The 13765-nt window shown below is 43.7% G+C and overlaps 1 protein-coding gene across 1 annotated transcript in view; it reads left to right on the top strand.

The window, feature by feature from the left end:
- Positions 1-13765, top strand: part of PKHD1 (PKHD1 ciliary IPT domain containing fibrocystin/polyductin) — a 238727-nt gene that overhangs the window by 27967 nt on the left and 196995 nt on the right. The window contains exons 26-31 of the mRNA XM_071447449.1: positions 831-1109; positions 4339-4469; positions 4992-5127; positions 8407-8602; positions 10060-10127; positions 12101-13714. Coding sequence (XP_071303550.1) covers positions 831-1109; positions 4339-4469; positions 4992-5127; positions 8407-8602; positions 10060-10127; positions 12101-13714 — 2424 coding nt within the window. The remainder of the gene's footprint in view (positions 1-830; positions 1110-4338; positions 4470-4991; positions 5128-8406; positions 8603-10059; positions 10128-12100; positions 13715-13765) is intronic.

The raw sequence follows: 13765 nt of genomic DNA, 5'->3' as shown, positions 1-13765 counted from the left end.
TGAAAAGGATCTGCCAGGTGCTGGTGATTTCATGTACACTTGTATCCTTTTGTAAATTTTTGATTTTATGGAAATTGCACTTTATGGGTCACTTCTGATCAGCTCCAGTTCCAGACATGCTGAGTGTTCAAGCTTGAACTGAGAAGGGCAGTGGAGCTGGGCAGGGTTTGGGGCACAGGTCTGAGGAGGAACAACTGGGGAGGCTCAGCCTGGAAAAAAGGAAATTCAGGGTGATCTTCTCACTCTCCACAACTCCTTGATAGGAGGGTGCAGCCAGGTGGGGCTTGGTCTCTTCTTCCAGGGATGAAGAAATAGGATGATAGGAACTGGCCTTAATGTGCATCAGGAGAATAGTTTAGAATAGTTATCAGCACAAATTTCCTCATTGAATGGGTTGTCAGGCTTTGGAACAGGCTGCTCAGGGTAGGGGTGGAGTTACCATCCCTGGATGGGGTCAGAGGGTGTGTGGCATTTGGAGACATGGTTTAGTGGTAAACACAGAGGGGATCTCAGAGGTCTTTTCAAAGCTTAACTACTCTGTGATTCTATGGTACAGGCATAAAGGGGAGAGAAACAATGGCAGGTTTGATGCCTAAAGCAAAACCCAGCTCTTGGCTCATGTTATTTTTAATAAAAATTTAAGGAAAAATGTAGCAGCTGGACAGGGACAGGCAGGAATTGCTGTTATGTGGAACAGTGAGATATCACCAGTGGTGTAGTTTTTAGGATATCCTGTTGAAGCTGTTAGAAACTTTTAACTGTTGGCTGAATTTAAATTCTGGGCATTGCTAGCCCAGAATCCATGAGTCACCTTGATTATATTCCTTCAGGTGAGGGGTCCCAGGCCACAGTGGTTCTCAGGGGAGCTGGTTTTGGTGAGGAGCAGCTGGCCCTGCAGGTGGAGGTGGACAGGAGGAGCTGCCACATCTCATCTCTGAATCAAACCCAAGTGGTTTGCCAGGTGCCAAGGCTGCCGGTCGGGACCTACCCGGTGACACTGCTGGTGGCACCTCATGGCTTTGCTCTTGGTGCCACCCCAGGACAAGGGATCTTCCTCACAGTCCAGCCAACACTGGGAGCTGTTGAACCTCCTTCGACTTCAGAGATTGGTAGGTGTGAACCCCCCAAGGGAGCTGCTTCCTGCTTCTTCCTTGGCATGGCATGTTTTGGTTCTTTACTTTCACCGCCAAGATTTTCACCTGATGAAGAAATTTTATGGCTGTGTGTGCCCCAAAGCACCATCAAAAATGACCTAAAGACTGACAGATTCTCTCTGGCTCTTTGTACAGGCAACCAGTTTCCTGGGTAGTTTTGTTTGGGAATTATATCTTCAAGTGCACATATTCATTTCAGCAAATCATTAGTGCTTCACACTCATCCTCCCATATCCATTTGATGTGTAGCTTTGTAGTATTTGAATTAATCTGGCTAATTAAAGTGGGTATTAGGGAAAATTTCTTCACTGGAATGCTTGCCAACCACTGGAACAGGTTGCCCAGGACATTGGTGGGGTCATCATCCCTAGAGGGATTTGAGAGATGTGTAAATCTGGCGCTTGGGCACAGTGGTGGGCCTGGCAGTCCTTGGTTACTGGTTTGACTTACTGATCTTAGAGGGTTTTTCAAACTAAATGATCCTATGATTCTATGACTGTGAAATGGCTGAACTCTGGTTAATTCAAGCCTCCTTGAAGCAAATTCATGTTCTGAGGAATAAAATGGAAAACTCACCTGTGTTTAGTTGAGTTAGGTACAAAGGTTTAGGTACTTAGGTACAAAGCTAAGAAACTTGGAGGAGCTAAAGCTAAACTGAATCTCCTTTCCTTCCCATTATAACTCCTCTCCTTGAAATAGAAGAGGAAATAGAGTGATAAATTTCATATCCAAAGAGAAGAGCTGGAAATATTTTTTTTTTTTGAGAGGAAAGAGTGTCCTCAACCCAATGAGAAATGTGGCAAACACTCTTGATATACCTGGGCTGTGCAGTGAAGGACAGTCTCAGATTATCCTTTGTTTTCAAGCAGCAAGGAATGCAGCAGAAACAGCATGAACCAAGTCTACCCTGACAGGAAAGTTACCCAGTCATTTCTCTGTAAATCTCATTTTATTTTTGGGATCATGGTGACAATCACCACTGGGAGCAGCACTGGCCTCAGTGCAGCTCAGACACGTGGCTTATTTTCAGTAATCATGATCTGACTGGGCCATGCTTGCCCACATTGGAGCAGCCAGACAAAAGGAATGCTGGTCTGTAAAACTACCCCTGGAAAAGCATGGGATGGACTTGGGATAACATAGGGTTCCTAAGCTAGAAGTTATGGCCACCTTTTACTGTGCTTTTGGTTTGGGGATTTTTTGTATGGTGTTTTTCTGTTTGGTTTTTTTTTTGGGGGGGGGAGGAGGGGGTTGTTTGTATTCTTTTTTTCTGCAGTTGATTTTATTGGGGTTGTTTTGGGTTTTTTTGATCACATGGAAAGAAAACTATTCTAACTCTTTTACTATCATTTTTTTGCCCCTAATGAGAGGGTCATGACACACTAAGTCTAAGAATCACTTTTAATTCGTAGAAAACCCAAATACCTCCAAATAACTTTAAAAATAACCCAGCAATGGCAAATTTTAATGCTTGAGCCTTGTTTCTCCTTTCCTTTGCTGACAAATGCACTCCTCCCAATTACAGTGATCTGTCACTCATTAAAAAGAAAGCAAGAATAATGCTATCTTATATTACATGTGCCTGGAATGCTTATAATTGGAAAGAATTACAGCTTCCATCTGTGTTTTTAATTTCTTCCATTTCAAATACCTCTCTTCAATCTCATTGTAAAGTGCACACAGGCAGTATTTCACTGCATATAGATATAATGTAGATATCAAAACTTAACAGCATCAGTCTTTACACAACACTAGTGGATTCTGAACTCTAAATCTGAAGCTCCTTATCTGACAACTCCTGCATTTGCAAGTGGCTTCAGTTTTCACTTCTTGCTCTTTCTGACTCTGCAAATTTAATGTTACAGGACAGGAAGGCAACAAAGCACCTTGCATTTTGCTGCTTCAGCTCCCTCTTGTCAAAATATCCCTGATCTCAGTGGTGCCATGCTGGGAGATCCCCATGACCTAACTCTAGAAGCATGGAATGCCTTTCTAAAGATACTCCCACGTTCCCACTGAATAGCAGGAGCTTGCTGTTAATGTATCTGATTGCTCTCGTTGGCCTGGATCTGCTGCCAGCCACAGGAAATCATGACTAAACTTCTACAATTCTCTGGTGGTTCAAAGAATTAGCAGGAATAGGTAATTTCAGGAAAGTGTGCAAGGGAATTTTTCATGAATATATAATTACTTTACTTTGCTTACATCACATGTGAAAGGAGGGATAAAAGCTCAGTAGGTTCATGATATAGCCATGCTAATAAAGACAAATAAACACTGCATTAATTAGTGCCTGTCTGAGCAGTCTGTTCAGCCATAATCCTAAAAACTCTGCAGTGCTGAGAACTAGACAAAAAGCTCTAAGTTTCAAGCAACATTTCCTTTTTACTTTTTTTTGAAGGTTTCTCTGAATCGCATCAAAGCGCAAACTCCAATTTAGAATTGTCATTAATGCCCACTCCCATTCTCTTTCCTGCTTCTCTTTGAAACATCCCTGAGTCCTCTAATCTCTTGGAAAAGCAAAGGGGCACCTTGGCTCTTTGGAAGTGGATGCTGAAGAAAGATCAAGCACAAGACTGACTTGTGTCGGGCATGATCCCGCCTGGGATTGGAGAGGCTTGGTCTGGCACGGAGGAGAGCTGATCTTGTTCGGTGCTCCACGGAACGAATCCCTCCATGACTTCCCTCACAAATCCAAGTCTCCAGCTCTGCCAAGTCCTCTTTCTATCCCAAGTTTCCTAGACACATGCTACAGGCTTTTCTGACAGCGGGGAGCTTGGCAGCTGTTTGAACTGTGAGAGCACCTGCTGTGTTAAGCTCATTTTCCATTCTTAGTGCTTCTTCCTTCCTTCCTTATTTTGTTCTTGGGCTGGGGATCTGGCTAAGGGGGAGATCACAGGCCAGGGCTTGCTGGTTTAAATAAGTATGTCATTAAAAAATAAACCCAGAAAAAAAAAACTCAGTTGTCCTGTATTGTGGAGGAGAATTCAAATAATTCAAATTCAAAGAACTCAAGTAAGGAAAGAAAGATCTCTGGTGCAAGAGAGGGAGCCAAGCACAGCAAGGTGGAACAGATCATCATCAGCTCAGCTGAGAGACTTTTGTAGTCACCTCTAAACAAAGAATTCTTTGTATATTAAAATATCCTACATATTGATTATCATGGAATAATTGTTTGTTTTAGGAGGACTCAGGGTGACTCTCAGGGGGACCAATCTGGAAGAGGTAAATGCAGTGTTGTTTGGATCCCAGCCTTGCCCAGTTTTGGAAGAGGGCAGAAATTCAACAAGAATTCAGTGTAAAGTTCCTTCTCGGGTAAGAAACCACACTTTGGGGAGCAGTCAGAAGCCAATGTGACTTCCTGTGTTTTTCTGGCCTGAACTATACTAGGGGAAGGGCAAAGAATAACCCCTCAGCCAAGTCTTGTCTGTGTACTCTACAGATTAGAACAGCTTAGTTAAAAATAGATTAATAGGAGATTGATGAAAACCAGTGAGAAAAGCAAGCTCCTCAATTTAGTAAGAGGAGCTTTAATTTTGCAAATTAAAACCTGCATAGTTAGTCTGGGATTTTATTTACTAGTTTAATGTACTTGTATGGATATAGAAAATCCAAATTTGCACAGTCTGGGATTGTTTTAAGGTTTCTGAATCTCCACAGATGCTCTTTAAAGTCAACATAACTATAAATATTTAAGTAGAGTATGGTGTATGTGAAAGTTTCATCAGTGCCATGTGCCTGACTTTTGTATGGGAGATGCAGGAACATAGGAAATAACTTAAAAAAAAAAAAAAATTGGTTCCTTATCTCTGACATTTTCTTTCTCTCTCTTCCTAGGGGTCAGAGGATGCTGCTGTCCAGGTGACACTGATTTTTGGGTACAGGTCAACAACAGTAACCAACTTGTTCCAGTATGATCCTTCCTTAAACCCTGCACTTGTATCCCTGAGCAGGAACAGAAGTGGCATAGCAGGTGAAAATGCAGATGTGTACTGGGCATCTTCTGGAGAAGGGTTGTTAGTGCTGATGGTGTTGGAGCAGAGGGAATTTATAAATCTATACAGTTTGATCTAACATTTTGATCTAACCTTGTTTGTTTTCTTTTAAATTTTAGTTCCTGTATTTCCTGCTAGTCCTGGTCAGTTGTGGTTGGTTTTTTATTGGTTTTTCACTAGTATACATGAGGTAATGAGTTGCTTGCCCCATGGTGTGGATGATGTCCACAGGATGTCAGGTTCAGTGTAGTCCTGCTTTTGTGTCAGGTTTCTCTAACTTTTCTCTGAAATGATCCCATCCATTCATGCAGTGATGGGAACCAATGGAATAGCCTGAAGCTGTGTCAGGAAAGGTTTGGGCTGGGTATGAGGAAATTATTTTTCATTCAGAGGGTAGCTGGGCACTAAACAAGCTCCCCAGGGAATGGTCACAGCCCCAAGGCTGCCAGAGCTCAAACAATGTTTGTACAACTCTCTCAGGTACAGGGTGGGATTCTCAGGACTGTCCTGTACGGGGTTGGGAGCTGAACTTTGATGATCCTTGTGGGCCCTTCCAACTCAGGCTATTCCATGATCCTGTATTGCTTAGTAACACATTCATCCATGACAGGATGAGCTCTGGAGAGTGTCCTTCTCCAGGATCCCCAGGGGTTGACCGTGAAGAGCATCACGTGCATTTTGGGTTACTGAAAGCAGGGGACAGGCAACATTTCCTTCACCCAGTTCCCATTTCCAAGCCAAACTGTTCCTTCCTTTTTGACCTTGTGATGTTTTACTCTAGAATATGAACGTAGACCTCATAGAATTCATGGGGACAAAATCCTAATTAGATCTCACGGAGTGTTTGCCATTCCTGTCTTTTGAAAGTTTCTATTTGGAGTTGTTTGGGTTTTTTGGTTGTTTTCCCCCACATTTCCCTCATTTCCCCCCCCAGGATTTTGGCTGTGTGTAGGGAATAGAAAGCATAAACAGTGAATGATGTCCACTTACAAACAAGCCTTTTAGGAAAGTTTAGCACATTTCTGCATGGCAAGCTGACAACAGTGATTTGGTATCTGAGAGAGTGGGGAAGGAGATGGGAGGAAGACAGAAATATTTCTGTTTTCTTACCTATCCCATTCCCATTCCCATTCCCATTCCTCCAAGAATATAATAATAATCTGACTTTTTTCTCAACCTCTCCAGTGAACACCTCAAAGCTACCCGCAGCTCCCAAATTCAGTTGGACTTGTTGGGGCTGTACACGGTTGGGTGACTGCCAGTGCCAAAATTCCTTGTGCACTCCCAGCATTTCTGTTCATTTTTCCCCAAATGCCCTTGTCATTTTCTATTACTCCAGAATGCATAAATAAGAGAAAACGTCCTTTATCATCTGAATATTATTCAGATACCACAGCACCAAGGGGAGGTTTTTGTAGCCGCGGGCAGCTCAGGTGCAAAGAATTCCTTAATGTTACAGTGTCTCATGAGCTGTGGTGGGGCTGAGTTCAATCTGCTATTCAGAACCTCCACGCCTTCCTCTTTTAATATAATTTTCCTTCTATATAATAAAAAGAATAAATAAATTACACTGATGCCTTCCAGGCATCTGGGATTAAGCTGACAATTGACCAAGAGTCCAAAGAGTTCATGTTATTAACATATTCAACTTCTCAGGCTTTCAAACTTTATTTGAGTCTTTGTGAATGCAGAATTGAAAAGTGCCAGCTCCAAGACCTGCTTAGAGGAGCAAGTAGTTGAAGGAATCTTTGTACAGGCTCTTCTGTTCCTTCCTCCCTCTTTCATCCTTTCAGGGGAGAGAGGAGGATGAGATTCACCACCTAAACACATCCCTGTGCTCAATGTTTAGATGTTTTGCATGGTCATTGAAGATAAATAGCTGGTTCTCTGGTGGGATTTGCCACAGCTCTTTTCTGTGTCTTGCAATAGGATGAATCATGGCAGAAGTCTCTTTTCACTGACCAAGATAGAGATATCAGTGAAAATGCCTTTATTTGGACTGATGGATACCACCTTATTTTTATAAGCTATTTCAGAAGAAATTTAAGTTATGAAAATCCCTTGTCTCTTGGCTTTGTCCTTTTCTGTCAGTGCACTGTGCACTAATAAAGAAAAATATCCTCTATCATTTGAACACAGTTTGACACACGGCAGCTTAAATAGGAGAGAGAGTCATGATTACTGAAAATGAGGTGCTTTGGAGCAGAGCTGGTTTTCCCTGGAATTGAGTTAATTTTTTTCATGTGGGGCTGTGTTTTGGGTTCATGCTGAAAATGGTGTGGGTAACACAGGGATGTTTTGTTATTGCTGAGCAGGGCTTGCACAGAGTCAGGGACTTTTCTGTTCCTCACCCCACCAGTGAATGGGCCTGGGGTGGACACGGGTTTGGGAGGGGACACAGCCAGGACAGCTGATCCCAACAGACCCAAGGGATTATCCAGACCATGTTACTCATGTCCAGTTTATAAAGCTAAGGGAGGAAGAGGGAGACAGAGTGATGGTGTTTTGTCTTCCCAAGTCACCATTCCATGTGATGGAGCCCTGCTGGGATGGCTGAACCCCTGCCTGCCCATGGGAAGCAGAGAATGAAGTCTTCGTTTTGCTTTGCACACATAACTTTAGCTCTACCCATCAAACTGTTTTTATCTCCACCCACAAGTTTTCTCCCTTTTATGCTTCCAATTCTCTCTCCCATCCCACTGCAGGGGAGGGAGTGAGCAGATGTGTAGGGCTGAGGTGCCATCTGGGGTTAAACCATGACAAGCACATCTGACTTTAGGTACACAAGGAAATGCTTGTTTTACTGAAGAAGGCTCCTATTCCTATTACATGACTTCATAATTCTGAAAAACAGGCTCTAGATAGTTTATCAGGGATTAAAAAAAAAAATAAATCCCAGAACCCCTCAGCTCCAGAGCTTTAAAAAAACCTGGTTTTGGTTTTTATCAGGTTCAGATATTTATAGGACAGACATTTATGGTAGAGGGACATGAACCCTGTCCTGAGTGTTGCTAAGAGTGGCTATTGGTGGTCATGACCAAGTTCACTGTGCTGATGGCTCAAGACAACCCTGATAGCTGGTGACCTTCTGCAGGAGAGATGGAGTAGGATACAGAACCACTGAAGGGTTTGGGCTGATGGTCATGACTGGACCTACTCTGGCATGATGGGACTCTGCTCTTCCCCAGGCAATGGTCATATGTGCTAAAATAACCACTCCCAGAAACACTGAAAAAGTTCCCTTCCTTTCTCTGCAGGAGGTGAGGAGCTCCACATTGGAATATCCCAGTTTGCCAGCTACCAGGGCTCAGATGTCAAGGTCCAAATTGGGGACTCATGGCCCCAGATCCAGGCACAGACAGAGCGTGGGGTTAATGTGACACTTCCAGCCCTGCCTGCAGGGTGGTACAATATTTCTGTCCTCATCAATGGCATTGCTGTCTCTTCAAACAGGTGTGTATTTTCCTTAGAAGCTTCATTCTCCATCTTATTTGGTGTTTTAGGGTTAATCTGAAAAGGATGGGTTGAGTTTTTCACTAATTCTGTACCTAAAGGTGAATTTTACAGTGTGGTTTGAAATTATGAATAATTATCAAGGCATTTATTTATCTGTGGAGCCCGAGTCAGCAAACTGCTAATGCTAGTCAATTAACTTCCCTTGGATCAGTAGGAGGCAGGAGAGAAACATTTTAGGAAAAAACAGTTGATTTGATGAAAAATGCATATTCAGGCAATCAAAGGTATTCGCAGATTCAGGTCAAATGCAGATAAATCCTGCTGTAGGAAAACAGCAGAAGAAAAGAAACACTTTTCATCAGAAAAACAAAAGCTAGTTTGAACAATACAAAAATGCTTTGTTTGGAGAATTTTTTAAATGATGATGTTTCCATTTCCTAAGGTGACACTTCAAGTTCATGCCTAGATAAATGTAATATAAATGAATTAAAATGTGGCGGAAAGCTGACCTGAAATTGGGATATAGGAATGTATTCAAAAGCAACACAGTTTTGTTCCTCAGCCATGGAAGCTGCCAGGAGTGGTCCTGAAATTACAATATTAGGGAGAAATGAGGTGTTTTTATTGCTCACAAACCAACTTAAGCTGCTTGTAACATTAATGAACCTCAGAAGGAGAAAAATTGTGGTTGGTGGGGTGGCACACGGGGATTCATCCCACCTGGTACTGGAGTCTGTTAGCAGCACCATCACTTCATCTCCAGGGATAGATGGGAAGGAGATGGGTCATCCCAGGAGAGGACTCGGAGCTCTGGTGGGCTGGATTGCAGGATTGGGAAGATCCCTTCTCTAAAATGTCATTTTAGGGAAGGGGATGTTTTTGAAAGCAGAGTGATGAAGAAAAATAGATGTAAATGGGACAGAAATAGAGCTATAACTTTATCTGGGTGAGCTTCAGGAGCTCATGTCTCGGTTTCCTATTGTTCAGTTTACTCCACTCTTTGGTGGGAGGGTGTGAGGATAGAGGGCAGCTGTGATGCCTTTTCAATGCACTTCTATTGGGCATTGAGATCTGCTTGCCAAAAAATCCTTATTCTTACTTTCTTTGATGGGCAATTCAGTTGAACTAAATTTGGCCCACAAGTTGCCAATAGACAAGAGAGTGTTTGTGATAGATGTAGCTCAAATGTGTCCCTGGCCAGGGATGGGGAGGGTTGGAATGAGATGATCTTTAAGGTCCCTTCCAACCCAAACCATTCTGTGATTCTAAACCACATGGAAAAAATTTGGGGCGTTGGGTGGTCTTGTCACTGTGACATCAAACAAAGGGGATGTGCCAGGTGGGTGCTTGGCTTTCTGGGAGCTGTAAGAAAGAAAAGCACTACAACAGGAAGGAAAAATAAAAGAATATCCCTAACTGCCCCAAATCCTTTCTGTGTTGGTTGTGTTTTGCAGGGTTGAGCCATTAATCCAGTACCTCTCTGAGATCTTCAGCATCCAGCCATGTTGTGGCTCCATTCTGGGTAAACAGCATTGGTACATCTGCAGCCACTTATGGAGGTTAAAGGGATCAAGGGCACAGTTTTCCTGCAGGAATGGAAAGTGCATCCCATTTCACATCCGTTTAAATGAGGGGGTTTTGGATCTATGACCCTTTATTATGCAGGCATCAATGGGCAGACAGCAGCTGTGTGGAAATTTGGGATTGTAGTGAGCATCCCTCCATCTGGTTGGCTGGCTCAGGGCTCCCTGTGCTTTGAAATTGATTTCCCCAAGTGTTTGCTCATGTATCCTTGCATGTTCCCATTGGGAAAACACAGCACGCCCACACCTGGCTCATCTGTGCTGTTTCTTTCAGTCATTTTGCCCCCATCTTTCAAGGTTTTCCATGTGAAAGTTAGGTGGAAAGCAGAGTACAATTGTGGTTTGAAGCAAACAATAATTTGATGTGATCCCAAAAGGGGATGTTCATTTTTGTTATGTTGAAAAGACAAAATAAAAAAAGCCCTTTTTCAATGTTAATTTTAATCAAAAGGGAAATATTTATTAATCCCATTCTAAGCTTTTAGACATTGGAAATAATTTAAGTGTGTTTCTGAGCAGAACATTGCCGAATTAAAAAGAAAAGTTTTACTTTAAATCTTCAAAAGCAGATTTGGGGTGGCTGATTTATTTTGTCATTTGGCTGGTGGTGGAGGAGAGTTGAATCCCTGTAGTGAATTTTACATGAGCCCTTAGAAATGCTTTTATAGAAGACAGAGAAATTCTTGTGCTACAACCTCAGGTCCTCCACAGATTGCTCTCCCAGGCTCACAACACATTTAAAGACACAAAAATTCAGAGGCTTTGTGGTACGTGATTAGTTCAATAGTTTGTGAAGTGCTCAAGCCTTGAAAGATGAGAGAGTGGATAGAGCTTGGAGAGCAAATCCTATCAGTATTGAAGATTAAGCCATACTACAAAAAAATAATACAAGTCTTACCTTTTTTATATTTCAGGGTAAATTGAAAATTAAATAAGAACTGATTAACTCTTTGGTTGTGGTTTTATGAATGGCTTAAGCTGAATATAAACCTCTTTGCTGCAAAAAGCACCAGTCCCTTCCCCCTTACCTGTCATCTTCTGCTGTCTCTAACACTTGTGTGTACATCTGGGTTAAGGATTTGGGCTCACTTAAAAAGAAACCTCATCATAAACCAACTTATTTTTTCAGCTAGATCATGGGAAAAGGGAGAGAATAGGCTGAATGGATAAAGAGGTTGAAGCAAGGCAGGACACTGGGAGTTCCAGTACTGCAAACAAAAGGAGCATGGACAGAGCCTTTGGGTGGGCTCTTCCCAGTGAGGGTGGTGCAGCCCTGGCACAGGGGGCCCAGAGGAGCTGTGGCTGCCCCTGGATCCCTGGAAGTGTTCAGGGCCAGCTTGGATGGAGTTTGGAGCAACCTGGGATAGTGGGAGGTGTCCCTGCCCATGGCAGTGGGTTGGAAGAAGGTGGCCTTTACAGCCCCTTACAACCCAAACCATTTAGTGATTCTATAAAATCTGACACTGCTTGAGTTTGAAAATATTCACAGTTGCAGTCTTCTTCCCTGTGATTATCAGGAAGAAACTACCTCCCCACCCACCTGTAGGGACAGTCCCATTCCATGAAGAGTTCAGCCTCTGTTTACTCTCAGGGGTCTTTCACAGCAGCTTTCTCCATTTCTGTGGTGGCTTCGTACAGTAATTTACTGCCACAAAGGTCCCTGGCTACTTGTTACCTTAGCCTCTTGTCCACATAGGATTATCCTGATATATGGCTGCTATTGTCTCTAGCTGTCTTGTCCAAAAAAAGGGATTTTATTTCTTTCCTTCAGCCTGTCATGCTCATCAGCTTTATCATAAAAGGTTTGTGTTGGAAAGGACCTTGAAGATCATGGTTTGAGATGGTTCAGATATGGTTATAAATTCCTCTTCTGCATATAATACCCTTCTTCCTTATTTTGCTTTTCTCCTAGGTGGAACACTGCTCACAATCTCTGGGGTGGGCTTTAGCCAAAATCCTGCCCTGGTTTCTGTGTCAATGGACAATCAAACCTGTACAGTTACTCACCTGGAAGAGCAGACAGTTTGGTGTCTGACCCCACCAGCTGTTAATTTGTCTAATGAAGATTCACATGACATCTCTGTCAGAGTAAATGTAGCCATTGGCAGTGGGTCATTTCAACAAGCTCTCTTTGCAAATAGGACCACCACCTTCCACTACCAAAGAGCTTTGACTCCCCTTGTTACTGCTGTTGAAACAGAAATCAGAGATGGAAGCCTGCTCTTGAGCATTCAGGGAATAAACATCACTGGATCTGTGGCTAAGCTTGGACACACTGAATGTCAACTTGAGTTTCAATGGGGCAACCAGTCTGCAATGTCTTATCAGTGCTCTTTGCCACTGAACAGCCTGGAACCTGGGACTTTCCCCATCCAGGTCATCCAGAGGCAGCTGGGATATGCTCAGGTGACAGCAAGGCAGCAGACCCTCACCATAACTCCACAGATAACCTCCATATTCCCATCACAAGGATCCATCTGTGGTGGGATGTTGCTCACTATATCTGGTATTGCTTTGAAATCCAGGAGGAATTTAGTACAGGTCAGCCTGGAGAATAATTACTCCTGTGAGATCCAGAAGTCTGATAATGACTCCATCAGCTGTGTTGTCCTCCCAGAAACCCACCCTCTGCACCCTCAGTGGCTGGCTGAGGCATCTCGGGCTCTCAGTGTCACTGTGGTTGTCAATGGGGTCCACAGTGTGTGCCTTGGGGGCTGCACACTCCACCTGCAGGAGCACTGGACCCCCCTGGTACATCTGGTCACCTGGAAGACCAATGGGACATCCACCCACATGACAATCAAAGGACAGAGGCTGGCATGGCAGGGTGACAGCCCCGTGGTACACGTGGACAACAGCACTGCCTGCAAGGTGACTTTTTGGAACGAGACCATCATCACGTGCCAGACAGCCTGCCTGGCCCCAGGGGAGCACAGCATTTCCATATCCAGCAGGAAAAGTGGCCGTGCTTGTTTCAGAGGGACATCCAGCCTTCTCACCATCCTGCCTTGGGTGTACCAGTTTTACCCACGGGATTTCAGCACCAATGGGGGAGGCCTGCTCAGCTTGGCTGGGTTGGCTCTGAAGGGAAAGAGGATGACTTCAGTCCTCATAGACCATCACCCTTGCCTCATTCTCAACATCACCTGTGTGCTCATCCAGTGCACAGTGCCTCCAGGGAAAGGCACGAGGGCTCTGAGTCTGAGAGTAGATGGACACTCCTATTACCTTGGAACAATAAATTACAGTGAGGAATTTACCCCAGCTTTCCTTTCACTTGTTTCCTCTGGTCTCCTTTTAACTTTGACAGTATCACAGGTCACAGAGATGGACGTTATCCAGGTGTTTATTGGAGATTTTCCTTGCAGCAGCATCACCATCAGTCGCTCCCTGTTGCAGTGCACAGCTCCTCTGCTCCCTGTGGGCGAGTACCCCGTGCTGGGCCTGGATATTCCCAGGGGATGGGCTTCCTCCAACCTGATGTTCACTTCTCATCTGGCAGTGACAGCTGCACATCACAACTGGGGTAAGTCTTGGAGGGTTGCTGCAGTTCCTCCACAGGGTTTTGTGTGAAGCA

The sequence above is a fragment of the Agelaius tricolor genome, unplaced genomic scaffold (assembly GCF_023055355.1).
Source record: "Agelaius tricolor isolate 1412-34295 unplaced genomic scaffold, bAgeTri1.0.p SCAF_1, whole genome shotgun sequence".
Taxonomy (NCBI): Eukaryota; Metazoa; Chordata; class Aves; order Passeriformes; family Icteridae; genus Agelaius; species Agelaius tricolor.
This window is presented reverse-complemented; position numbering and strand designations above follow the sequence as displayed.